Source organism: Ambystoma mexicanum, chromosome 10, assembly GCF_040938575.1.
Source record: "Ambystoma mexicanum isolate Mex_15411 chromosome 10, UKY_AmexF1_1, whole genome shotgun sequence".
In the NCBI taxonomy this organism is placed as follows: Eukaryota; Metazoa; Chordata; class Amphibia; order Caudata; family Ambystomatidae; genus Ambystoma; species Ambystoma mexicanum.
The window spans coordinates 1,133,481,602-1,133,508,624 of record NC_090932.1 but is presented as its reverse complement, the minus strand read 5'-3'; the positions used below and the strand labels follow the sequence as shown (position 1 = coordinate 1,133,508,624).

The 27,023-nt window shown below is 46.4% G+C and overlaps 1 protein-coding gene across 1 annotated transcript in view; it reads left to right on the top strand.

Moving 5' to 3' along the window:
- Positions 1 to 27,023, top strand: part of USP39 (ubiquitin specific peptidase 39) — a 660,051-nt gene that overhangs the window by 46,812 nt on the left and 586,216 nt on the right. The window contains exon 2 of the mRNA XM_069619032.1: positions 4,597 to 4,672. Coding sequence (XP_069475133.1) covers positions 4,597 to 4,672 — 76 coding nt within the window. The remainder of the gene's footprint in view (positions 1 to 4,596; positions 4,673 to 27,023) is intronic.

Below are 27,023 nucleotides of genomic sequence, written 5' to 3'. Positions count from 1 at the left end.
GACGGGAGAAGAACCCTGGTACTGTTTATGGCTGGTTCATGGGTGTACTCAAGCCAGAATGGCTATTTAGTACATCAAAGTAGAGGGAGTGCATACAGTGCCTGCTTTCTGCTCTTGTCCTGGTGCCTTACTGATGCCCATCATTGCCAATTTCCAGAGTCCGTTGATAATCCTGGCATGTGCGAGGGGGGCGGGGGTCTCCTCCGCTGTAGTAAGAAAAATACAACACTTTTCTCTGACCACAGGATGCAGGATCACAAAAGAAGGAGATCTTTTGACTGTGCCAAGAGGCACCTGAGGAGATCTAAATGCACACATTTCCTGTGAAGCTTTCAAATTATGCGTAAACGTAGAACCTAGCATTGGATTAATCTATTAGTGGCCAAGGACTGGGTGGAGAAGCATGGTTGTGAATCCAGAAGGGCCGGGGCGCCAAACATCACATGGTTTAATGTCAATTAGTGGACCTAAATCCAGTGCAAGCCCTTGTGATGTATGCAAAGACAGGAATGCCATATTCTCTGCCAAGCAGTAATGGGAGGATTAACTGCTAATTATCTATAACCTATTTGCAAGTGAATGAACTAGCTTGATTTAAGTAGGTTCAGAATATGAAGTATTGGTACAAATTAAAACTTTAACTTGTATAAAAATATAAGGTGAACAATACACTTTGTCAGATACATTTTATATCTATTCATAAAAGTAGCTTGGATCACCAATTTGTTTTCAACACAGAAGGGCGTAGCGCATGCACACAAATGTGAAAAAGCAAACTGGATAGAGTAAGTCTTAAACAACCTATTGCTTACTACAGTGACAATCACCAATCAAGGAAAACCTATTATTTTTGGGAGAGGGCAAATGTAGTATCTCGCTTTCATGCGAACATTTTTCTGTTGTAACGTAGAAGTTTTGCGGCACTTGAATAATCTTTGTAATGCATATCTATTAGTATAGAGCTTCTAGTAGATAAGGTGTTGGTCAACCTACACAATTTGCACTCACATTAGCAAGTGATAATCACTCTTGGCAAGTAACAAATAGTGTGTTATGCACTGGTTGGCAATTGAGATTTATACCTGGATAGCTGCTTTTACATTTTTCCCTTTGGTGCTGATGATGTCTATCTGTTGCAGCTCCAGTTATCTATTAATTGTACAACAGTTCATTTGACTGTACATTCATTAACTATAGCTATGGAAATGTAGATATGCCTATGCAATAAAGTGGCAAGGTGTGCAACCATTAAACAAAGATGAATTTGAGTATGCAGTAAATAATACAGTTGTACAACATATTAGTATAGCTGTGCAAACTTCATCAAAAGTACCACTCAAGAACATACTCTGAATCAAGAATGCCACGGCATAAAATATAGTGGGGAAATAATCTAGGATTAACAATTAATCTGTAACACTAGGGGGCAAAGTACGGTGGGGCAACAATTAATGATGTGATTCTAGGGGGCAAAATCATGGTTGGGCGGACTCTCTTACCTTGTCATCGGGCAGTAGGGGTCTCTTGACTAAGCATTGTGGTAGGAACTGTGCTCAGAAGCCAGGCAAACTGGACATACTGTTTCCCTTACCCCTTTGCCGGTTGCATGGGCAAGGCTGCCATGGGGGTTTTGATTTTAGGGGATGAGTAATTGTGGGACCACAAGGAACACTAATTTGTGTCCTGGGAGGGTGGGTGCACAAAGAGGAGTGGTGTGTGAGTCAATGGAGGGGAAAATAGAGGTGCATCAATGCAGGATGTACAGGGAGCAAAGTGCAAGATGGGGTAAAGAATGTACGCAACTGGCAAAGAACCACCCACTGAAGGTCTTGCAAAGTGCTTTAGGACCTCAAAAAGTACACTGCTTCACCCTGGGGGTTGAATCCATGTCTGCCTTCTTAAATCCGGCCTCTTGCTGGGGCCACCTAGTCTATCTTTGCTGCTTCACAATTTTATTTTGGCATGCCCTGCAGTGTTAGTAGGCTGTTTGGCTGGTGTGTGTCACATCTCTGTCACACCACAGTAGCTCACCACTTCATTCTCTTTTCTTCTATGGTGCTTTGTGCGAGTATTCTCCTGGCAGGTGGAGGGGCTCCCTTAGACTTTTCTACTTTGGTGCCCCTCACTGCCGTACATTGCTGCAGTCTCTGCTGGAAGACCTGGCAATTTCCATCATTGTACTACAGCAGCAAAACATTTTTGAAGCTACAGGAAAAAGCAGCTCTGTTGGCTGCCCAAATAAAGAGCTGAATCCATATTGGAGATTCTCACTCCTTCTTCCTCTTATAGATTTGTATAAGGCAACAATGATTCCAACTTTGCTGTATGGTTATGAGATATGTTATTTGGCTGAGAAAATTGATTGTGATATTATGGCAAGCATCATTTGAAAAAAGCATTGAGCCCAATTGTATCCCGATCGTTGCCATTAGATATGAATTGGGTTTAACATTGATGACTGGCTGGGTGAACTGTAAAATTCATACTTTTTACACATCCATACTGAATTCATCTAGAAACTCCTATTTATATAGATCTAAGAAAGAATGCTCACGGGACACCAGGGCCCATGAAGAATTATATGATCCTTAGTGAGTCTATTCTGGGAAATACTGATCAAATAGCAGACACTTGTAAGGAATAACCCTTTGCAAACCAAAGAAGCTCTGTTTCGGAAAGAGTGGACCCAATACGATTGAGAAGATGCGCAATTATAAACTATTGTCTGTGATTAATAAGCCAATGGGAACTTTGCCTAGATACCTGCAAACATTTCCAAATGACTATTGGAGGATGCAGTTCCTTCGATTTTTACGTAACTTTGATACCTACAGGTGAAATTCAGTATACTCGTTCTTGTTTGTGAAACCCCTAACTTTGGGGTTCTATATAATCAAAAAGAAGGTATCCAAGCTTTAGAGCATTTATAGATTTCTTGACCAGCTCTTCAAATATTGAGATTGATATTGCTGGGCATATTTCTAGATATTGAGCAGTAGCTTACAACATAAGAGTCATGGAGGAGTTTGTCGAGTGGAAATGAGACCTCACTGTCAATAGATGTACTTAAATGCTGATATCCTATTAATTTGAATGAGTTTTAGATAGTGAAGGTTTTAATGATATTAACATCCGGCATTACTTTTGTAACTGTTCTATTAAATAATTGTATTGAATTTGCATGATTTTATGTCACTGCTTTGTACGTTTTTATAATGTATAAGGTTTACTGTGTTTAAACAATTCACATTAAAAAAAAATACAGCAGCAGTGCAGTCTATCCCACCATCATTTCTTCCAGGTGTGCTAACACTTAAGTTCATCCAATCTCTGCTGGCCTTGCTTTTTAAATTGCAAAGATTGAAGGTATGCAAAATTGCATCTAAAGTAACTGTGTACACGATAAAGCAAAAATACTTGTGTGCTTTTTTTAAATGTTGTATTCCCAAGTATCTGATGTGGGGTTTAAGTAGCACTGACCTAACCCGAAACAGCAGCTGACCGCTTTACTGGGGATTATTTCACTGACTAACATACGAATATGCCATAGGAATTGATTTTTTAAAGTAAATAATGTTAGGGTGCAGGAACAGAGATTATATTACAAGCAATAACAAGTATAGAGGTAGGACATCACCTGGCCAATTGGCAGAATAGCAGTTAGCGAGGTAAACTTGGACATTGGTGCGTTGAGTGAAATTCGAGAGTTTAGAGTAAAGGGCATGCACCAAACTTCTGAGTGGATTACATAGTTGACGTGTTGGATGAGTGGTTTTGAATGGTTTGAGCTACTTTGGGGAAAAACATATCTAGTCCCTGCTGATAACATTGAGAAGGTGGTCTTGTCCCTTGGTGCAGGGAGAAGGATTTCTGTATTTTCAGTCGGTCATCTTTGCTTGAGTGATAAGAACGTCACTTGGTTGACAAAATAGTTATGGTTCTTAGTTACTTGCTTTTTAGGTGCACAATCTTTTCAATCAAATGCATGTTTATTCATGCTCAGTATATTGGTATGACCCTATGAGAAGGTGGTGGATTTGGGAGAACAGATCCAGTCTTTGACCAATTTCTTTTGAGGGGTGGTTGACCATCTGAGTGAAACCCAAAGGGATTAGGACATCGACCTGGATATTGGAATCATCCAGGCAGAGGTGGCTCTTCATGTTGTATGCTCAAAGAGGAGTTTTTAAAGAGTTGGATAGTGAAAACACTTGTTTCATAGTTTTTTTGGGTTCAGTGTTAAAATGCTCTTGTGACATAAAAATGGCTAACAATCCTTTAAATGGTCTGATGTTTTGTTGCAGTTCCTGCTTAAAACCTGTTATCTACCCTGCCGCTTAGTGTGCGTAGTGTGCACATTACCCCTGTGAAACCCGCAATTTTTTGTGATGGCGACTCCTCATTTGTAGTCTGTTTTACACTACTTCAGTACGTTTTAGCAATTTTCAATGCAGATCGATTCCTGTCCCTAAGCATAGAAATCACCACCCCAATTGCACTTTGTGTCTATGCCCTTTCTCTCCCCCGCCCCCCAAAAAAAGTACGATTTAGTTTGTATAACTTCATGCCATGGTCTCATTTTTTTCGCTTTCTCAGTTGCAGGGAAATATGGCCGATATGAGATGGAGGATCGACGCAGCCGGCACTGCCCTTACCTGGACACCATTAACCGGTCAGTATTCATCAGGTAGCACTCTCCTATTGGAGAGGGTAACATTTGGGGCAGGAGCCTGGTGAAAAAAGATGTAAACTACTTTGGAAGTGTTTGTTGGGCGATGCTGCATTGTAGCAAGAAGGGAGACTGATTTTCAAACATTTGTGGAGATGGGGTCGTTTTCAGTGCTATACTTGTTTGTGATGTGTCGAAGTCGCCTGCTTGCCCCTGTGGACCACAGGGAGATTGACCCAGGGGGATGGGGTCACTACTTGTGCCAGCTGATGGGCATGGGGGGAGGTTTATCCAGCATCACTCTCCTGCTGTCCCCATCCCATGGAAGAGGCTAGTAAAATTCCCTGACCGTGGCCTGTACCAAGTGTCCATTCCCTACGCGTCCCACAAACTCATAGGCAGGCCAGACATGTTCTTAAGGGTTAAACTATGATCACACTCCTTGGAATAAACAGAAGGTTACTTCACCCTCCCCTATTAATAGAATCTGCAGCTTCCTTCAAACCAACCTCCAGCTTCAGTGTAGAAAAAGCTACATTTCGCTGTAATGGAAAACATTTCCATTCACTAGTGCTAGCCTGTGTGGCAGCTTTGTTTAAACATTGCCCAGAACATTAAAGAAATCATAACTTAAAATAAATATTTGGTCGGTGAGGGAATCCCGCGGATGTAATGTTACAAACCCGCAGCTTCCCGACCGGGGATTGTTCCATAGGACAAACTTACTGAAGCATTTTCACTCTGCAGAAAGTTTCTCTGCTGAGGATACAATGCAGCAGTTTCTCAATCACACACACTATTCATAAACGGAATATTGGTAAAAGCACGGTGCAAAATGTGCACACGCCACTAGCTTGTGACATTTGATTCTTGTCCAGTATGAATGGTGTGCTGTGTGTATGCATAGAATTGTGGAGGTGAGTGACATTTTTTTATGGCTCGCTAGTAGCTTGCAGCTTGAATTTTTACCCCCTCGGTAAACGCTTACTCGGTGTATTTCCAGCATTGAATTCACACCTTGGGAGAGCAAAGGTTTTATATGTCGGGCATTCACCTCCATAAGCTATCCTAGCACTGCAACAAAGCCAGGAAATCGGAGTGCACTGCCTCACCTTATGTCCCAGTGCAGGAATAGAACTGTCTTTATTTTGCGATAAAACTCCAGATCGTTCAAGGTAAGGTGGATAACCGAAGTTAGAGCAGTCCACAATTCAGCAGCCTGGGCTGAGAAGGAATGGCTACCACATCTTCTATATCTAGGGTTTGAATGATAAGCAATCCGGAGGATGCGTATACTATCAATCTTGTTGTGGCCATAACCCCCGGGCCGGTGACCCATTACTGCCTAAGATAATGCCCCCGGGGCCCAAAGTTAACAGAGGCCCCGGGGGCATTACCATTAGGCGGTAATGGGCCTGCCGGCGAGGGGGTTATTGCCATTAGTATTCTGTGGTTTGTAGCCCCGGGATACTAATGGTGTAATTAAACCTTTTTCAAGTGGCATTTCATTTGCAGTTGGAAAAGGCGCTGCACCAGTACGCGTTAGTTCTACAAACACTACAACGCGCGTACTGCTTCATTACTACGGATCAACAGGGCGCCATGTTAGACCAAGTTGATCTACATTTTTTACGTTTATGGCAACATGTGCAATGCAGTAATGTGCATTTTGTAAAGCAGATAAAAAGCATGTGCAATTTTGAATGGCAAGATATGCAGTAAAAAAGGATAAGCAGAGTGAAGGTGTTAAACTTTTATTGAGGCATGGGAAATTAGTAAGGTGTTTGAACAGTAAGTGCTATTTAACAAAAAACATGTACAGTTTATGGTAGTGATGAACAATGTAACATGGCATTTTGTGTGCATTAAAATATCATTGACCATTAAAGTAAACATTTCCATGAAAGGTGAAAGAGCAATTTGAAAACTGAGGGCTGGAGTCATTTGTAGAGGTGCTGGAAATGATGGTGGAGAATGAAGTAGAGGAAGTAGGTGCTGTGGCAGAAACTGCTGCATTGTGAAGTCGAACAGTGGTATGTGAGTTGGTCTGTATTTGTTGTACATATTGGCCCTTGTGGAGAATGGAAGACCAATCATTTTGTTGTGTGGCTTGTGGCTTCCAGTAATTGGAAATTGATAAGCATTTCTGTGCCCAGTCAGACATTATTTCTCTGGATTCCAGCCCAGCAATAGAAAGAAGTTGGATTGCGGTGTCACGAATGCAGTGATTGGTGTATACTTTAATTAGATGTGCACGTTCACTAATGCGTTGCATGAAGGCGGCAAGAGTGTTTTACACAGTGGACGATTGGTATGATAGGATATATTTTATTTATATTGTGCTCATACACCAGTGATTCAGAGTGCGAGAAGGCGAAGGAGGGGCACAGGGGAGAACAAAACGATTTTACTAGGCCCAGTGACATTGAGAACATGCAAGTGCATGGGAGAGGGTAAAAGTGCATGAGAGGGGGGGGAGAAGTGGAAAGTGCGGGTCAAGGGAGAAAACAGATAAATAATAAAGGCAGCAGACCGTGGTTGTGCAGCCAGCAACATGCTGGATTTAACGCAGCAGACAGGGTGTGTCTGATAAGTGCAAATAAAAGAAGTGGGGGGGACTGTATGATATGATATGATATGGTATTTGTAACGCGCCTATACACGAGTGTTTCAAGGCGCGACGAGGCAGGGAGGGGGGGAAACAAGGGGAAGACAGACAAACGATCCTACTAGGCCAGGTGTCATTCAGATCGCGCAAGTGCAGAGGTAATGGGAAAAGGAGAAGTGCAGGGGGAGGAGGTGGGGGGGAAAGTGCAATACAGGGTAAGTAGCGTAATAAAATAATAAATAATAAATAAAAGGGCCAGCTGGTGGCAAGTGCGAGGTAAGTGCAGAGCAAGTGCTGGGAAGGCGGCTGTAGGGATGCAGTGACAGTCCCGCAGTGCAGGCGGAGCCAGGGAGGCAGTGCAAGTGGAGAGTGGCTGGGCCCTGGGCCGAGGTCACAGAGTGGCCCAGATGCAGGTTAAGTGCAGACTTCGAAGGGGAGTTAAGCAGGTTTAGCAGGGGAGAGGGAGAGAGAAGGCAGAAGCGAAGAGGAAGGTTTTGAGGTGCTTCCGGAACCGGAGATGGTTCTCCTCAAGTTTCAGGGAGGCAGGAAGGCTGTTCCAGAGGGAGGCCCCTGCTGCGGAGAGAGATCTGCCCCCAGCTCGTTGCTTCGAGAAGCGGCTGACCATGAGAGAGTTGGAGACGGATGAGCGAAGGGCTCGTGAAGGCAGATATTTAGGAAGAGAGAGTTGAAGGTATTGTGGCCCCAGGCCCCAGAAGGCCTTGTGGACAATGCAGAGGGTTTTGAACTTAATCCTCGCAGCCACTGGGAGCCAGTGAAGAGATTTCAGTCCTGGAGAGATACGGTCCCTGGGCTTAAGGCCAAGGACAAGTCTCGCAGTTCTGTTCTGGATAAGTTGCAGAGGGCGGAGAGTGGAGGCAGGCAGATTAAGATAGAGGCTATTACAGTAGTCCAGCCTTGAGAGAACCAGGGCTCGGGAGACAGTGAGCTTCTGGGGGAAGGAGAGGAAGGGAAGAATACCTCTGAGGAGGTGAAGCTGGTAATGTGACTTCTTATGGGTACAGTTACAGACACCAGTGCAAGGGGTGGTCCGGAGGCAGTGCACGAGGATGGCAGAGTGATCAGGTACCTGGTCCCGGAAGACAGAGGGTAGGCCAGGTGCACAGTGCCAAGAGAGAACAGATCAGCAGGGAAGAAGGGGGGCGAAGGCAGAAGCAAAGAGGAAGGTCTTGGGATACTTCCGGAACCGGAGATGGTTCTCCTCAAGTTTCAGAGTGGCAGGGTGGCTCTTCCAGAGGGAGGCCCCAGCCGAAGACGGAGATCTACCCCAGCTCGTTTCTTTGAGAAACGACTGACCCTGAGGGAGTTGGAAGTAGAGGAGTGAAGAGCTCGAGAGGGGAGGTATTTGCAGAGGGAAAGCTGAAGGTATTTTGGACCCAGACCCCAGAAAGCCTTGTGGACAATAAATAAGGTTTTGAATTTAATCCTTGCATCCACTCGGAGCCAATGGAGAGATTTCAGATCTGGAGAGATACGATCCCAGGGCTTGAGGCCAAGGACAAGTCTCGCAGTCCTGTTCTGGATTAGTTGCAGAGGTCGTAGAGTAGAGGCAGGTAGATTCAGAAAGAGGCTGTTAAAATAGTCCAACCCGGAGAGAACCAGAGCTTGGGAGACAGTGAGCTTCTGGGGGAAAGAGAGGAAAGGAAGAGTACCTCTGAGGAGGCGCAGTAGGACGTTTGACTTTTTAGAGATATCAGAGATGTGGGCGGAGAAGGAAAGTGTGGAGTCAAAGATGAACCTGAGGTTCTTAGCCTCACAGGTGGGGGTAGGAGGAGGGCCAAGGGAGTCAGGCCAGAGAGTAAGGGGAAAGGAGGGTGAAGGTGTGCAGATGAGGAGGATCTCTGTCTTGCTGGCACACCAATCTTGAATGGCAGTTAGGCAATCAGAGATGAAAGGAGAGATGTCCGAGGGCAGCCTGAAAATGAGTTGAGTGCTGTCCGCATAGCACTGGAAATTGGAGCAGAAAATAGAAATGCAGTGGATGAGAGTTGCCAGGTATTGGTTGAAGAGCCATGGCGAGAGGTTACACCCCTGGGGAACACCACAGGCTGAGAGGAAGGACCCAAGTTGGACTTGGGAGGGTCGATTAAAGAGGAAAGAGGTCAACCAGGCCAGAGCCTGATCGTTGATAGCCAGATTATCATGGAGACGGTTGAGCAGGATGGTATGGTTGACCGTGTCGAAGGCTGAAGAGCGATCGAGTAGGATGAGGACAGAGGGAATGTTTGTGTCCAGGTTGGAGAGCAGATCTTCATGGATGTTCAGGAGAGCGGTTTCTGTGCTTCTGGCAGTGCTGAAGCCAGACTGGTGGTCGTGGAGACAGCCAACAGAATCTGAATGAAGGTTAAACTGAGAGATGGCCAGCTTTTCCAGGAGTTTACAGAGAAAAGGAGTAATGGAAATTGGGCCGGACAAGAAGAATCGGCTGTGCGTTTCTTGAGAAGAGGATGCACAAGGGAGTGCTTCAGAGGGGAGGGGAAGGATCCAGAGGCAAAGGAGTGGTTGTAGAAATCGGCAAGGGCCGGAGCGATGGTATTCATGTGGTCCTTGATGGTTTTAGTGGAACACAGACTAACCTGTTTTGGCAAGGATTTCATAGTTCGGACTTGTCTAACGACCTTGTCAGGGGAGAAAAGAGGAAAGTAAGATAAAAAGGTTGTGGGGTGGCTGAAGGAGGGTCAGCATGCACAGTTGGGGAGGGGAGAGGAGGTGAAAGGGAAAGGGAGTAGAGGGTGGACAGGATGTCCTGGGTTTTTGAGATAAAGTTGGAGGCTAGGGCATTGCAAAGAGCCTGGGAGGCAACAGGAGGGGTAGAGACTGCAGCAGGGTTGGCTAGCTCCTTGCAGATTTTAGAGTTCGGCCGAGTTGTTTCATGCCGCATAGAGACAGGTTTGAATGTGTACTCTTCTTGGTGAGGACAGAGTCTGTATTGCCTTTGGTGAAGGCAACAGGCCAGTCTGTTAGAGGCTGAACAAGAAGCCCTCCATTTCCTCTCAGCCGCCCTACACTTGTGTTTAAGAATAGCCAAGTCAGAGTCAATCCAGGAATTGCACTTGGCTTTGGACTTCAAACAGATCCTCATGACATGGGCAAGAGCATCAAGAGTATCAGAAATGGAAGAGTAGAGCAGGGTAAGGGCAGTGTCAGGCTGTGAGTCAGCCATAGGTGGCGAGGGGGGAGAGAAGGTGGCGGTGAAATCCTTAACTGACACACGCTTCATGGGCCGGATGTCCGAGAAGGTAGGTGTTAATGTTGGGGTTGGCTTGGCCTGGGGGAGAAGAGAGGGAAAGATGAGAGGAGGGAATGATCGCTCCAGGAGAGAGAAGCTTTCAGGGGGATGGAGATGGGGCGGTCAGAGGAGATCAAGACATTGTGTGTGCCCTGCAGAGTGAGTCGGGCCAGAGGGGAGGATGGACAGGGAGAGGGAGTTTCAGAGGTCACGGAAGGAAGACTAAAAAGGAGGAACGAGGAGAGTCGAGATGGATTTTGTGTGTGTGTGTGTGTGTGTGTGTGTGTGTGTGTGTAAAAAATATATATTTCTGAGGCTTGTTGAATCTGCTTAGATCACATGCTGTGCATAGGCCGACATCTAGTGGAAGCTGCGGAGTATAACAGTTTGTTTTTCGAAACTCGAACATGGGCGTCGACACAGGGCGTGCCAGTAATACTATCCCTAGTGTGACGTCCACTGTACCCATGATCCCTCACGCGTCTAGGACCCTCAGATTGTTTTTTTCCGCCATACTGGTCGGAAGCATTCCGCTGAGTTCCCTGGCCTTAGCCATACTTTTGCTAAAATATTGTTATATTTCCCCATCCCAACGTAGAGTCACCGAACGTCCACACTCGACACCGGCACAGAGAAAGAATCGACCGTCGAGAGCTGCACGACGGATTTGGGCCTAGGAAGGCCTCTGGCCTCGGCCCTGCAAGTAGGGAGAGTGGGGGGTGGACATACTCTACACTCTTTTGGTATATAGGTACATTCTTATATATTCCTACACTTATTAGCCCGCTGCCACAAGGTGCGTATGGAGGATACCCCTTTCCAATTTTGCCGCAAGTACTCTTGGGTTGACAGACACGCCACGTGCAATCTCTGCTTACCGAGGGACCACCCCGAAGGTTAACTGCAGAGCATGTAGTAGGTTCAAACCGAAAACACTCAAGGACCGTTCGATCAAGCGTTGGGCCCACTACGCCAGGCGTCAAGAGGCCATGGCAGCGTAGGGCGCCGTCAGCGATGGCAGCGACGCCGTGCTTTTGTCCTTAGATTCCCCAGTAGATAAAGAACCCCCGGTTACCGACTCCCCTGTCGATAACCAGCCTCTTTTGAATGAAGTGCTGTCCAGAGCGGCAGAACACTTCCACATTGACACCCAGGGTGCTCAGGAAGAGAGGGATTTTTCCGAGGAGTTAGTGGGAGAAAGGAGACTTGTTGCCCAGGCCATCCCTATCCATAAGTGTATACAAAGGGGGATAGACCCTTCCCTTGTTAATCCCTATCTCGCTAGGGCGGTAAACCCCAGAGTTGAGAAGCTTTTCAGGGCAGCCCAAACAGACCCACTGTACATAAGAGGGCATCTGAAACCAGACTCCCTTGTAGTTACTAACATCCGTAAGAGGGCGACAACACCCTTGTCATCGTCGAAAGCTCCTCCCGACAAGGAGAGCAAGAAGATTTATGGCTTGGGCAGGAAAGTAGCCTCCACTTCCGCCTACCAGGCAAGGATTGCCAACTCCACCACCCTGCTGGCGAGTTACAACTGCCACCAGTGGGAAGAAGTCACGGCACTCATAGATTCCGCCTCCGAACCCTTAAAAAGCCAATTGGCACGAGTATCGGCGGAAGGAAGAGCCGTGTCCGGTTGCATATTGAAAGCAACCTTGATAGACAAACCGGTGGAGCCGGATCTATTGTTTGGAAAGGCGGTCGAGGACGCGCTGAAAAATGCCAAGGACGAGTATGAGACACTCAAATCCCTAGGCCAGCTAACCAATAAACCCCCTAACCAGAGAGGGAATGGCAATTTTCGTCACCCACACAGACAAAATTCCCAGAGAGGGTCTAACTATTTCCAGGGGCAGGGTACACAATGGAACAACAGCCAGCAGTCTACCCAGGGTTATGGCAGGGGTAATAAGAGAGGGCGTGGTAAGGGTAGAGGCAGCCCCAGTAGAGGCGGCGGCATGCCTCCACCAAAACAGTGACATTCCGTTCAGGGTCCCTTCTCACACATCACCAGTAGGGGGACGCATTTCCAACTTCACCCAAGCTTGGGAAGGGATCACTTCAGACAGATAGGCGCTGTCCAGTGTCCGCAGGATACTGCATAGAACTGTTAGATCGTCCCCAAAACCACCCTCCACGACAAAGAATACATTCGTTGGACCACCAGAAGATCCTCCTCGAGGAGATTGTCAATCTTCTAGCAAAGGACGCAATAGAACTCGTCCCGGGACACCAGGTAAACAAGGGTATTTATTCAACTTACTTCCGGGTGCCAAAAAAATATTTGATAATGCGCCCAGTATTGGACTTGCGGCCTGCAAACAAGTATGTCAAGCCCCAAAAATTTTGCATGACTACTCTCCAAGAGGTAATCCTGATCCTAAAAAAAAAGGGGGGATTACATGGCAACATTGGACATGAAAGATGCCCATTTTCATATTTCCATGTTCCCAGCGCACAAAGTACTTGTGCTTCAAGGTGGACCGTCGGCACTACCAGTTCCCTTCGAGATAGCCCCAGCTCCAAGGGTATTCGCCAAGGTACTGGCGGTGGCAGCGGCATACCTACGCAGGAAGGCAATCCCGGTGTACCCTTACCTGGACGACTGGCTCATCATGGGGGAGACCCCAGTAATTTGCAGAACAAACATTCAAAGGACGATCGACCTCCTCTTCGAATTAGGGTTCTCAATAAACGAGAAGAAGTCAAGTCTGGTGCCAAGCACCTCCAAACAATTCCTAGGAGCTATCCTAGACACGCAAGAGGGGTTGACCTTTCCATCAGAGGAAAGAATTCGGAATATACTGCTGCAAATTTCGCAATATCAGGCCAGTCGCCAGATAACATGTATTTACCTGGTCCCCCATGCGGGCCTGCGCATGCGTCCCATGCAGGAATGGTTGGCAAAACAGTGGTCTCAGGCAAGTTGTCAGTGGGGACGATCTAGTGGTTGTTTCGCCAAAACTGGTACAAAGCCTTCACTGGTGGACAAGAGAAAATCTGTCCAAGGGGAAACCCTTTTACGATCCCGAGATGCAGGCGGTAGTCACTACCGATGCATGCCTGACAGGGTGGGGAGCTCACCACCTCCACCACACAGCTCAGGGTCTCTGGTCTCACTCAGTGGCCAAGAATTACATCAACCTGCTAGAGCTTCTGGCAGTATTCAGAGTGCTTCAAGCGTTTGAGCCCTACCTGCTGAATCTGTCAGTGCAGATCCGGACGGACAGCACTACAGCCATGTTTTACCTAAACAAGCATGGAGGGACTTGTTTGCCAAATCTGTCCAAGCTTGCCCAGAAAATTTGGATATGGGCACTCAGACGGAAGATCTTCCTGTCATCTCAACATGTTCCAGGGGATCTAAATTCTCTGGTGGATGCTTTGAGCAGAGATCTCCTCCCAGAGGAACACGAATGGTGTCTACACAGAGAAATCGTAGAAGATATCTTCTCTCAGTGGGGTTTCCCCACTATAGACCTATTCGCCACAAGCAAAAGCAGACAGTGCCCAGGATTTGCATCCAGGTTCCCCCAGCCAGACTCCCAGGGGAACGCCCTGTGGATGAACTGGTCAGGGATGTTTGCGTACGCTTTTCCACCAACGCCTCTCATCAGGAAGGTGGTCAACAAGATGAACAGAGAGTCAATGACGCTCGTCCTAGTTGCTCCCATGTGGGCGAGACAACCATCGTTCCCACACCTACGCAGACTAGCGGTGTGCGAACCCATCAAACTCCCGGGCTGATACAACCTACTGTCCCAGCACCAAGGTCAAACAGTGGATCCTCAACCCAACTCAATGAACCTAGCAGCATGGCTCCTGTAGTCATAGAGTTCGGACATCTCAAATTATCTCAGAGGTGTATGGACATCCTAAAGGAATCTCGGAAGCCAAACACGAGGCACTGCTACTTTGACAAATGGTGCCAGAATAAGCAAGTCAACCCAGTTGATTTCACTCCTTCCACAATTGTCACATACATGCTCCACCTGCTGGATGCAGGACTAGTATTTAACTCACTGAAGGTATACCTGGCAGCGCTGTCAGCATACACCACATCCCATAACAATGTGTCGTGGTGGAAGATACCAGTGGTTAAAGCTTTCATGGAAGGAGTAAAGAGACTTCATGGAAGGAGTAAAGAGACTTCACCCTCCTATTTCAAACCCACCACCAGGATGGGACCTTAACGTGGTGCTATCTAAACTCATGGGCCCCCCCATTCGAACCCATGCATAAAAGCAGTCTCAAACACCTGACTTATAAGACAGCCTTCCTAGTAGCAATAACATCTATAAGAAGGGTCGGTGAAATTCAGGCTCTGCCAGTGCAGGATCCATTCTTTACAGTTCATAAAGATAAACTGGTTTTACGTACACACCCTAGGTTCTCACCTAAGTTTATTTCTAAATTCCACGTGAACCAGTCCATCGAGCTTCCGGCTTTCTTCCAAGACCCACAAAGCTCGGCTGAGGTGAAACTACATACCCTAGATGTGCGTAGGGTTGTCCTCTACTATGTAAACAGGACCAGACCGCTAGGGAAAACAGATCAGCCGTTTGTCTCCGTAGCTACAGGCAGAGAGGGAGATCGCATCTCTAAAGGTGCCATCTCTAAGTGGATTGTTAACTGTATCCAGCTGTGTTACTCTCTTTCTGAAAAATCTCTGCCTTTCACGCCAAGAGCCCACTCTACTAGAGGCACTCTGGCTTTCATTGCAAATGTACCCCTTGACCCCATTTGCAAAGCAGCTACTTGGAGCTCTTTTCACACTTTTACTCAGCACTACTGCATTGACACCTGTTCCAAGACAGATACTCAAGTGGGACAAGCGGTTTTAAAACATTTATTTGCTCATGACCCTTTCCACATCCCACCTCCTTCTTCTAACGCTGCTCGCTAATCTATGCACAGCATGTGATCTAAGCAGATTCAACAAGCCTCAGAAGAGATACATTACTCACCGTAATCGTATTTCTGATGCTTGTATCTACTTAGATTGACATGCGACCCACCCTTCCTCCCCTCTGAGAGAAGGCGCATGGATGCTTGTAGTCTTATCTATCTATCTGCTTGGATTATCTGTGTTCACGCTACTCCTCATGCTACCTCATGCCAGAAAAAATACAATCTGAGGGGGTCCTAGACGTGCGAGGGATCATGGGTACAGTGGACGTCACACTAGGGATAGTATTACTGGCACGCCCTGTGTCGACGCCCATTTTTGAGTTTCGAAAAACAAACTGTAATACTCTGCCGCTTCCACTAGATGTCGGTCTATGCACAGCATGTGAATCTAAGCAGATACAAGCATCAGAAATACGATTACGGTGAGTAATGTATCTCATATATGAGACACACTCTCTCTACTACAGATGAGGCATTTTAAAGAGGACTAGGCCTCTGTGGGAATGATAGAGGGAGGGCTACCCCTCCACCAGACTGGGAGGATCTGGGTGCGGAGAGGATCTTGTAGCCATCAGGGAGGAGAGTGTGAAAGCTTGTGACAGAGCTGGCCGTGAACCATTTTTCCGTAAGAGCACGGTGTTAGGCAGAATCCTGTGCAGTGCCCTTAGGGACCACTACACACACAATTAAGACTACAAGTGCTGGTACAATTTCACCTTTGGTACAAGTCTGTACTACACAGAAAAAATGGTAGCAATGCCTGAGCAGCCAGACTTATCTCAAGAGCAAATGAGCAGTAGTAGAGATTACGCAAAGGACTACAATTACTGTGACTCAAGCAAACACTGACTCAAGGTTTCTGGTTAAAAAGTAGAAGTACATTTATTTTTAAACCATCTGTTCACAAAACACTTCACTTCTATTAAATTACAACCACACTCCAAATATACTAGACACAACCAATTCCCCTTGTGCAGATCAATTCAAGGTAAGTATATTGGGATTTAACAGACCGGTGTTGTGGAACAAAGACGTTACCGTGGGTTAATACGCGCCGGTTTTACGAAAGAAAGGCGTACCCGCGAGAAGAAATGTTACCGAAGTCAAACACACTTAGCACATGAATTAACACAAGAGAATAGGAGATAAAAATCATAGGCAATACTTTCGTCAAGGCAAATAGAATCAGAGGATACTTCCTAAAACGTAGATAAATATCAATAGGCCTGCGCCAGTGTCAAATGGAACAGGGGTCCTGTTGTTGAGGATCACAAGGTTAGAACAGTTCACAATTTGAGATTGCTAGGAGTACTTAAATATTGTCAAAAGGGAAGCAAAAGTTATAAGAGGGAAGGAAGACCAGGACAAGCCTTTGGTGAGGAAAAATGGTTCTCCCCAATTCCTCAAAGTTGGACACAGTACCTTATTCGTTTGAAGAAAAGCTGGTTCTACGGCAGTTGTTCCTGGTAGTTCCTGCAGACTCATGGTTCCTGGAGCTTTAGTCGTGGGGACAAGGACGACGACTCTAGCGATCGGCACTACCCAGGAATGAGGCCAGCAGCAGCGAAGCAACAGTGAATAAAAGGTGTGCTCCTTTAAAACAGGAGAGGCTCTTCAGATGGCTATCCGGACCACTACAGCTGTGTGCAGCGATTTCGACCAAGAAGAGGATCCTCGGGTTGTTGAAGGTGAGCTGGTTGATCCCACCAGGCTCATGGGAAGAAGACTCCGGACTGGATCTTCTCTGTCGTTGAAGGGTAGATAGCTCAGGACTGCAGCAGGGCATCACTGGGATTTGGGAGTTGCAGCAGCCGTCTTCTTCTACGCTTCTCTTCGGTTCTTGCAGTTCCAGTGGCGACTCTGACTTCTAGCCCAAGAGTCCTGCCTTTTATGCCAAAGTCACACAGCCTGGCTGTCAATCACTCAGCAGGGGGGTTGTCCGGCCCGGACAACCACCTCAGCCAATCGACACACAGTGCGACTTGGATCTCCAAGGAGACCCTGTGCAGGGGGTGACTAAACCCCTCCCTCACATTCAGCCCACCCAGACACCCAGACACCAAAGGAGGGCTTCTGGACAGAAGCCTGCCAAGGGCTTCTGGACAGAAGCCTGCCAAAGGTTGGTGAACAAAGAAGGCAAACCTGGTTTGGCGCGAAAAGTAAAACACAAGAAGGACTTTAACAAAAAGAAATGGTGATAAAACCCGACCAGAGCCAAAATAAAAAAGTATTTGGTCAAGCGGGTTTAAGTTCGAGGCTAATACAATGGCCTAAAACAGTACCACGTTTATATACTATAATCGCGGTAGAAAAGATAGGGTAGGTACCCTGCCACTAGCCAAGTCTTAGTGTTAAGGGAGCGAAACAAAGCTCCAAGAGGTGCAGACAAAAGGAGTAGGAATTAACCCTTTCCAATACTCCATATAAGATGGGGTGTGCTGGGTCTGCAGTTTAAATGACTACATAAAGTAAATGGCAACTTAACCTGTTTCTGGGGGACAGTAGTCAGCCCCATAAAAATTGAGTCAGTGGGAAGTGTTGGAGACAACCCTGTGTCACTGCACTGAAGGTGCTGTGTAACACACACAAAACGTTGGGCTCATGGAATGGTGTGGCTCCAGAGCCCAAGATCACACAAACAGTAGAAATACACAAGGCAAAACACATGTAAGAGTGGGAAAAAGGTTCACACTCTTACCAGGTGGAAAAAAATAAACCCCAGAAATCCAGAAAAGCTGCTGAGGGACTCACTAGGTAAGGGAAATTAGCCATAAATGAGAATTCTCCCTAACACTAGGACATCAAGGTCTAGTTCTTTAGGTAGGTGGCAGATGTCAGAGGGGTGTTTGACAGCAGAGCGAGAGTTGAGAGTCGCAAGATGAAGAAGGTTGCCAGCCATAAAGACCATCCGGGGAGGGGTACAGATCAGATGTAGGCGGGGCAGGAGAGGAGGGGAGAGAGTGCAAGCTAGCCATGGGTGAAGTGGAGGGGACAGCAGGAGATGAGAGGAAAATGATGAGACGAGGGAAACGCCTAGCAAAGAGGAGATGGGCCTGAGGACCTTGGACCATGACGGTGCCATTAAGGTAGACATTAATGATGACTTAAGAGGAGTCGAAGGAAGCCATGAGAACTTCCCAGTGAGTGCCACCCTTAATGGGAGAGGAGGAAATGGGACAGAGCACAGAGATCATATGAAGAGTCCATAGATCTGGCGAAGGAACGACAGAGGATGTTGGTGAGGGTCTGCCTGGAGGAAGCATTACAATAGGTGTCAGCAATGGGAAGACCAGGGTTGGATGCCACAATATCCTTTTTGAACTTCTTCCTGCCAGACTTAGTGAGAAGGGAAGGATAGTCAATGGAGAAGCACTTTAAAAAGATAGGGGAGACCGTAAGCACCATGGGAGTGGAAGCAAGGGAAGGAGGGAGAAGCGGGGGGGGCTAAGGCAGGTAGGTGTGGAACAAAAGAGCATGGTGAGGTCACTGGGCTGGCAAGTTACAGAGAAGCAACAGTTTACAAGCAAAGTACAGAGAAATGATCAAAAACAGTAAAATTTGACTTTCAAGCAAAAGCAAAAACAGCAACATTTGACTTTCAAGAAAAAACAGCAAAACTTAACTTTCAAGAAAAAAGCTGAAACCGTAAAATTTGACTTTCAAGTAAAAACAGAAGAATTTTACTTTCCAATTAGGGAATCGGATGTTAGCAAAGGGTTTTAAGAAGCACTGCGAATCAGAAAGACAACATGGGAGAAATAGGCAGAAAGAACAGTGATAGTCAAAGGTAGGAGTGAGTCTGGAAGGGGGAACTAACCCATAATTCAGCAGGTAACCATGTCAAGGCAGTCCTGATTTTTAGAAGAGCGAGGTGGCAGCCTCGTTGTAATTAAGCTGCTAGGATGCAGGGAGGGCCCCAAGTCCAGAAGCGTCCTGGTAGCAGACAGGGCCCTTAGGAATGTGCCTTTGATGAGGGGGCTGGCTAAAGCCTGCTGGTCCCCAGTTGGCTGGATGAAACACTCTGCAACCAATCACCGTGCAGGATAACAGGAAGGCAGTACAAACGCAATGCAACGGCACAAAAGGAGCAGCGGCCATCCTGAAGGTGCTATATGTAATCCAGGTAAGCGGGCACTAGTGAAGCAACACAAAGGGTTTTGCAGAAACGGGCAGCTCGTGATGATGGGAAAGACTGCCAGCCGGCGCGGTCACATTGCGTGGCAAAATAGTTATTTTACACAATTTTTCAAAGCTTGTAACTTACTTTCAATTTTCGATGCAAAAGTCTTCTAATTGCCCCAGATGGTGCAGCAGGAGCAACATTGTGCACCAACCTCAAGTGGGCGCCAGCAACGGCCCGGCACGGCCACGAGAGGGTCAAACGGATGGAAAGGTGATGAGGTGTAGGCCCTCGCAATCCACAGAGAAGTTTGGTGTACCAAATTTGTTAATCTTTGCATTGGTTGTGGATGAAGCGACGAGCCGTTACAAAAAAACATGCTGCGTCTGATTGTGATTTTGAGATGTGTAGGAGGAGAGATTTGACTGGACAGTTGGGATCGGTAGCAATAGTGTACATTCTTCCTTGAAGGTTACTTCGTTGTTGGTCAAATAGTTTGTGGTGGTTCTTTGTTAACCCGTTGTATGTAAATGTGGCATATTGTTTGCCATTTTCATCTGTTTCTACCTGGAAAGCATTAGGTTGCCGTAAACGAAGACCTTCACGTCCTCTTCTTGCAAAATGTATTTGTATGTCAAACCATACTTTGTAATGTAATGTTTGTGGAAAGGCTGTATTGGAAATGCTGCATGAACGTAGCCTAGAAAGGTTGCTGGAGGTAATTGATTCATGTTGAGCTTGGTCTTATCCATTTCGGCACAGTCTTTTAATTATGGCGATGAATACATTGTTTGCAGCAGTAAATTCCGCAGTTTGCATGATGTTTATATTTCTGCTGAATGGTGGATTGTTGAGGTGATGGTTTATACCAGATCGTGGAGAGATGAGACTTTGCAGTTGGTATTCTGTACCATGTACTGTGCGCACCTCAGCATAAAATGAGCCTAGATGCGAGGCCAGAGTATGGAGTGGTTGCATCTCAAACAAAGTTGTATATCCTTTTTGTGCAAGCCAGCCTTTCAATGTGTCAACTTCCCATTTGGTTGCACATTGTGTGTTTTTCTCACGTCTATTCATTTCCAACAAATCAAGGTCTTCATTTGCCACTGAAATATTTCTGCCTGCAATGTTACTTGTGACCGCTGTATTCATGTTACTTTGAGAGTTTCTACTAGTGGCTGGTCCTTCTTCACCTTCCATGAATTACGATTGAAGCCACTCCTTGACGGAAAGATTGCCGGTAATGGAGAAGTTTATTACTGCGTTGTCCAGTCATTTTCCAGGTAGCTGCACAGCTTCCAAGTGGTTCAAACGTGAGGCGAAAGCTGTTTCCTGAAAGTGGCTATTTTCAAAGCCACAGCGCGTTGTGGCAGACTCGCAGGTTCTGCAAGTGTATTTAGGGAAATGGCGATGTACGGTGGTGAACCAAGAAGCTTCACTAGATCTGGCATGCGATGCACGCAAATGGGTACACAGGATTACACTGTGGTATGGCTTGGAATTGAGCCAATCCACATTAAGTGTATCCAGTGGCATTGATGCGCCGGGTACTAATGGTGTATATTTCTGAAATAAAAAATGGGGCCCAATTGACAAAGGCTTTGTGAACTAGGCTTGGTGCCTTTAAACTGGAAGAGTCTTCCCTAATAGCAATTGTTGCAGGTCATGAAGGGCTGGTGGAATATGGTCTCTGCAATCTAGCTGCTGAGTTTTGTATTTTTTGAAGCCTATGCACTGCTGTTTTGGGTAATCCCAGGTACAAAACACCAGGTGCATAAATCCAGACAGCTAGAGATCAAATCATTAACTATTTGAACTTTCTGAGATAAAATAATCCAGAATTCTCCTTTTGAAATGCAGAGTTTGAAAAAGCAAGATCTAGATCAGAGTGTTCATTGACAATGATGAGTTGAAACCAACCCAGAGATTTCTGACATTGCGGGCAGGGGTGGGACAAAGCCCAAGGACCGAAAGCCAGTGATTTTCAGAGCAAAAAGGGAGTGCTGAAATCTGTTGAATGTCCTGTGTCAAATTGCTGCAGAGTAAAATGTCAGTCATTTGTGCATTGCATTTGAATAGATTTGGACATGAAGAACCAGCTGTCATCAGCATGCATATAGAACATGAGGCCACATGAGTGGACGAGATCTGCAACTGGCTTCATATAGATGTTAAACACTAGTGGACCTGATGTGGAACCCCACAAGTTATTGCCTTTGCTGTTACTTCTAAAGTAGGCAGGACAACTGGTTCAACCTTGGTTGATAGAAATTATCTATGGCCAGACTACTGAAGCATCCCAAAAGGGTGGGATGGTCAACGGTACATAAGGATGCTGACAAATGTAATAATATCAGAGCCACTACACCCCCTTCGCTCATCACAGCAGGCGAGGTTCCGCCCTCCGACACATATGCTGTATACTACGAGCTTCAAACAATAAATCCAGTGTTGGAAGCCGTTCTCGGTGGGTGATCCGCCTCATGCCTGCATCCGATGCCTGAGAATCCGTCATTTGGTGAGTTCTTGTATGTACTACAGTAGAATTAGGGTGCAAAATGTGCACCCTCCAATAGTCATTTGCTAGTGATATTTGATTGGCGAGTAAGACCTGATGCGCTTGTGTATATGTCTAGAATGGAGTCTAGAATTGAGGTGGTGAGCGATTATTTTGTAGCCGGCTAGCAGCTTGCAACTTGTGTTTTTTTTCCCCCCTGGTAGAATTCCCCTGAGGTCTCTTTGTAGCCTCCTTCTTTCCATTTCAGAGCTGGGACGGGTACCAGCGGTGTTCAAAGACTTTGTAGAACCAGGAAGGAGATGTCTCTTCAGGTAGGGTACTTTTTTGGCACTTGCTTTCCGGTATTAAGGTGAAAATCGCATTCCCAATTAAGGGGTTGGGACGAATCCAGGGAATTCCTCTCTTATCCTCCAGGGGGAGACAACCATTTGGGACTAGGGAGATGAGCTGGCTACTTTTAACACCCCCTTTAGGGCACAAGAAATCCCCAAGCAGGGATTTTAATTAACCTCCTTTTAACACAGGGACCCAATTGTTTATTGGCTAAATGCGTGTTCCTTGTGAATACTGTGTAGGACCCTTTTCTAATGAATGGTATGGCTTTTGACTCCGCTGTGATGATCTCTTCAAACAAATAACTAAAACAAACAATGGCCCGCTCTTCTTACAGAGTGTAACATACGACTAGTGGGACTGGCATCGAGAGAGAAGGAAATCCTGCAGTTAGCCTCCGGAGTGAAAGCTCTCCCAGCAGGCAGTAGCGTGCAGAAAGAAGCATAGGATCCCATAAGAGGTCAGCCGCTCCTGTGCGTATGTAGCAGCAAATCCTTGACCGCTACCACGAAAGAAGCCAAACTGCAATGGGTGTGGCTGACCAGTGTCGGGAGCAAAGCACACTGAGGACCCATCGAACACCGATGGAAAGAGGCGGATGCGATGGACAGACGTCGAAGAGTGCAACAGAAACTCAGAAGCGGTTTCACAATAGCCAAGGAGAATTCCTCCCTCGAGGAGTGCCACGGCAACGTTGTTTAGTAAGATTTTCATTTCTGTGAAACATCCCTGACCTGTGTTAACTCCAGAACATTTTGCTGGACTGTGTAATTATTTTTCCCTTATTCCTCGGTGAGTGGAAATCATTGTCCCCTCTCACCTAGTCTTTTACACTTTTTTTTTATGGGTGAACTTTTTATGTCTCTCCATAGTGTGTGATTGGAGTTAGTTTCCTATAACTTTGGACTGACTGTAAAGTACTATGGCATCACACAGCATTTTAAATGCAGTGGCTTCCTTTTAATTATCTTATTCTTTCTTGGGTGAACTACTGTTCACAAGAAGTAAAGTGGGATTCCCATCCCCTTTACAATTATTTTAGTGAGCCAGCACTTCCCACCTAATGTGGAGTGGTGGGGGGATACTTGTATCCCCTTTTAATTTGGATTGTGTCCTCCCACGTTTATTTTTATGATATTTCCCAATATCCACCTTAGCTGCTTCGGATACAAATTTCAGCAGAGGGCTCTGCACGCCGATGCCCGTCGACTTGATGTCCCTCGGAGTCCTCTGTCTCGATGTCAAAGTCACCGAAGGCATATATTGCGTGCGCAGCGTCAGTTGGCTTCAGTTCTGTTTTTCCATGCTAACGCTTCTTATACAGTACGCTTCGTTCCTTTGTGAAAGAAATCTTTGAGAGAAATCTTTGAAAATGGCTTTGTCATCGGCGCCTTCTACTCTGAAGTCAGATTTCAAAAAATGCTGTGACTGCGGTTCGAAGATGTCCGTTACGGACCCCCACAGAATATGCTTGTGGTGTCTGGGATCCGCTCATCCTTCATCGAAGTGTGAGGACTGCTTTTCCATTACCTTGAAAGCCCTTAGAGAGCTCAGAGAGAAACATGCGGCAGGTAGGACCTTTAAATCCCCATTGACTCAGTCGAAAAGAGAGACTTCGGAGGAGTAGAGAAATGTTTCTCCCCACCGTAAAAAAAAAAAAAGTAAGCCATCCCTATCACTGTGGTTCCCACCGTTTGTCATCATCAAGAAAATCGAAGAAACAACGTCATGGGTCGCCATCTTCAACGTTTTCGAGTTCCTCTCCAGAACGGGTCGTATGTCCAACAAAAACACCCTCAAAAGGTGAGTGGGAAGAGTTTAGACTTAAAATGATGAAAGTATTTGAGAATGCGGCCTTGACCCTCTACAGTACTGTCAAAGTCCAGGTGTCGAACAAGATGACCTGACCGACATTCTGGACAGGGGACCACAGGAAGACCCAATTGTTCCATTCCATGCAGCTTTGCAAAAGCGGGTGACTTCCAATTGGGAGGCGCTCAAATTGAACCCGGCTGTCAACAAGAAAGTGACTTCTGGGTTCACCTCAGTGATGAGGCCCAACAAGGCTGAAACATGTGTATGGGGTTGCTGTTGGTACTCTTGTTCAGAAGGGAATTGCCATAGCATTTCGGTGCTGGACTGTCCATGTGGGCGGGGCAAAGACTGATATGCAAATGGATATTTCCCATCTGTGAAAGGTACAGTGAGCAAAAAGCGATGGCTGCGAACTCTCAAAGTGGGGAAAAAAACACAGAACAGGTTATCATGCCATGTTCTTTCTGGAGAGGGGCGCCCTTTTTTGATAAATGCAGGGTGCCGAGCAGTGATCCCCATCCTTTGTCAAAACACCCAGCTCCGGAGAGTCTGGTGGTCCAAGCCTCCATTTCAACCACTAGACAAAATGCCTACCCTATTTATTATTGTTTATTCAGATTTGTAGAGCGCACGTCAGCCCAGGGTCATCGTGGCGCTTGTTACAAACATATCTTAGTTCTATATAAACGAGTAATGCATAAATTTACAGGAGCAATTGACATTTGTGCAAATTTACACCATTTTACAGTGCAGTATATTTACATAGGTTACCGAGTGTTACATATTATTGTGCAAGGAAAGAGGTCTTCAGTTTCCTGCGAAAAATCGGAAGTGAGTTTTTTGCTCTAATGTCTGCAGGTAGAGCGTTCCAGGACTTGGCAGCAATGTAGGGGAAGCTTAGGCCACCGGCTTTGGCTCTTTTGATGCGTGGGATATGTTAATGTTAAAGGACATTTGTACCGCGCGCTATCACCACCGGAGTGGTCCCCTGGCGCTCTGGCGGCTCTGAAAGATGGGAGGTTGAGTTAGTGGGAGGAAGCAGGAAAAGTGCAAGAGAGCAGTGATGTGCTGTTGGCGGCCTCAGCCCGGTGGGTCCGTTGGCTGGGCCTGTGGTGTTTGCGGCCAGTAGTCGTTGTGTACTGTTGTGCAAGACAATGTGTGTTATTGTTTTGTTGTTGCGATGTAGTGAAGTTTGCGTGGTTTGTTGTGCTGTAGGTTTTGGTTGTGTTTGGTTTTGAGTTTGAGAGGTGTATGCAGAAAGGGAAATTGTTAGTAGGGTTGTTTAGTTTGCGTCTCTATCCTGAATTGAGGCGCTCGGCTTGCGTAGTCTCCCCTGATGCGGCTCTGTCCTGATCTGTGTCTGACTGGCATATAAGGTTCCTTACTCCTCTGGCCCCCACCTCGAACATACTCTCTCATAGCTCCCTTTATCCTCCCTTCATGCTCCTGTGGCCAGTGCACCTGCCAATGTCAACCTCTCAGGTAGTGTGGTGATTGCCAATATCTCGACAATTCCACATCACTGTGGTGCCTGGTGGTAACTAAGGGGCGGGCAAAAGTGTTGGTGGGATTGTCTGGGGTAGTTGACTCAGTTTCCGTGCGTGCCACCTGTGTTCCAGTCTATCCGGTGTCACTCGTCCAGGTGCTGTGGGAGTTACCCTCTCGGGTCGGGGATGTCCGTGTCCTTTCCGATTTAGTCATCCTTTTTCCGGTTTTGGTTTCCAGATTTAGTCTGTGACTTAATTTTAGGTTGAAGAGCCAGGTTTTAGTGATTTCCTGAATTTTAGGTGATCTTCAGTGTTTCTTATTTCTTTTGGGATGTTGTTCCAGGTTTTTGTGTTTAAGTGGTAGAAGGAGGTGCCTCCAAGTTTTTTTCTTAAGGTATGGTTTGAGTTCCAGGCGGATTTCGTTGCTTGATCGGAGGGGTCTCGTTGGTTTGTAGACTGTTATTTTCTTTTGTAGGAATTTTGCTCCTTGTCCGCTGATTGCCCTGTGCTTATGCAAATTGTTTTGAAGGTGATGCAGTGTTTTATGTGGAATTATGGAGTAAGTTGGTGTATTGCGTCCTGGTGGGACGTGAGGAGGAGGGTTTGGAGATGGTCTCTGATAGGTACGATGGGGCGGAAAGAGAGAGGCATTTGTGTGCGAGGGTGAGGATTTTGAGTGTGATCCGCTCTTTGACCAGGAGCCAATGGGCTGAGTGTCTGGCCTGGGAGATATGCTCTCTTCTTGGGATGCTAAGAGCAGCCTGGAGCGCATTGTTGTGTGTGACCTGTAGTCTGTTTAGGTTTTTTGCTGATGTGCCTGCTAGGAGGGCATTGCAATAGTCCAGTTTGGCTCCAATGGTGGCTCTGGCTATTGAGAGGCAGTTGGGTTTTGAGAGGTATGGTTTGATGGCGTTTATAAGTTTGGTGGTATGCGCAGATGAGGAAGTGATTGCGCTGACTTGTCTGGTCATTGATAATGAGGAGTCTAGGTATACTCCCAGTGTTTTGACAGCTGTGGATACGGGGATGATGGAATTGTCAATGGAGAAGTTAGCGTACAGTTTATCCAGTTTGTCTAGGGTGCTCTGTTGACCTAATACCATGATTTCAGTCTTGTCTCCATTAAGGCAGAGGCCATTAACTGCCATCCAAACCTGGATGATGGAGTAAATCATGTGGAGTGCATTGGCGTCTTCGTGGTATGTTCCTGAGAGAGGTAGAAGTACTTGTGTGTCATCCGCGTAGTTCGTGTACGTGATACCATGTGAGTCGAGTTTGTGAAAGAGAGGCTTAGTGAACAGTTTGTAAAGTG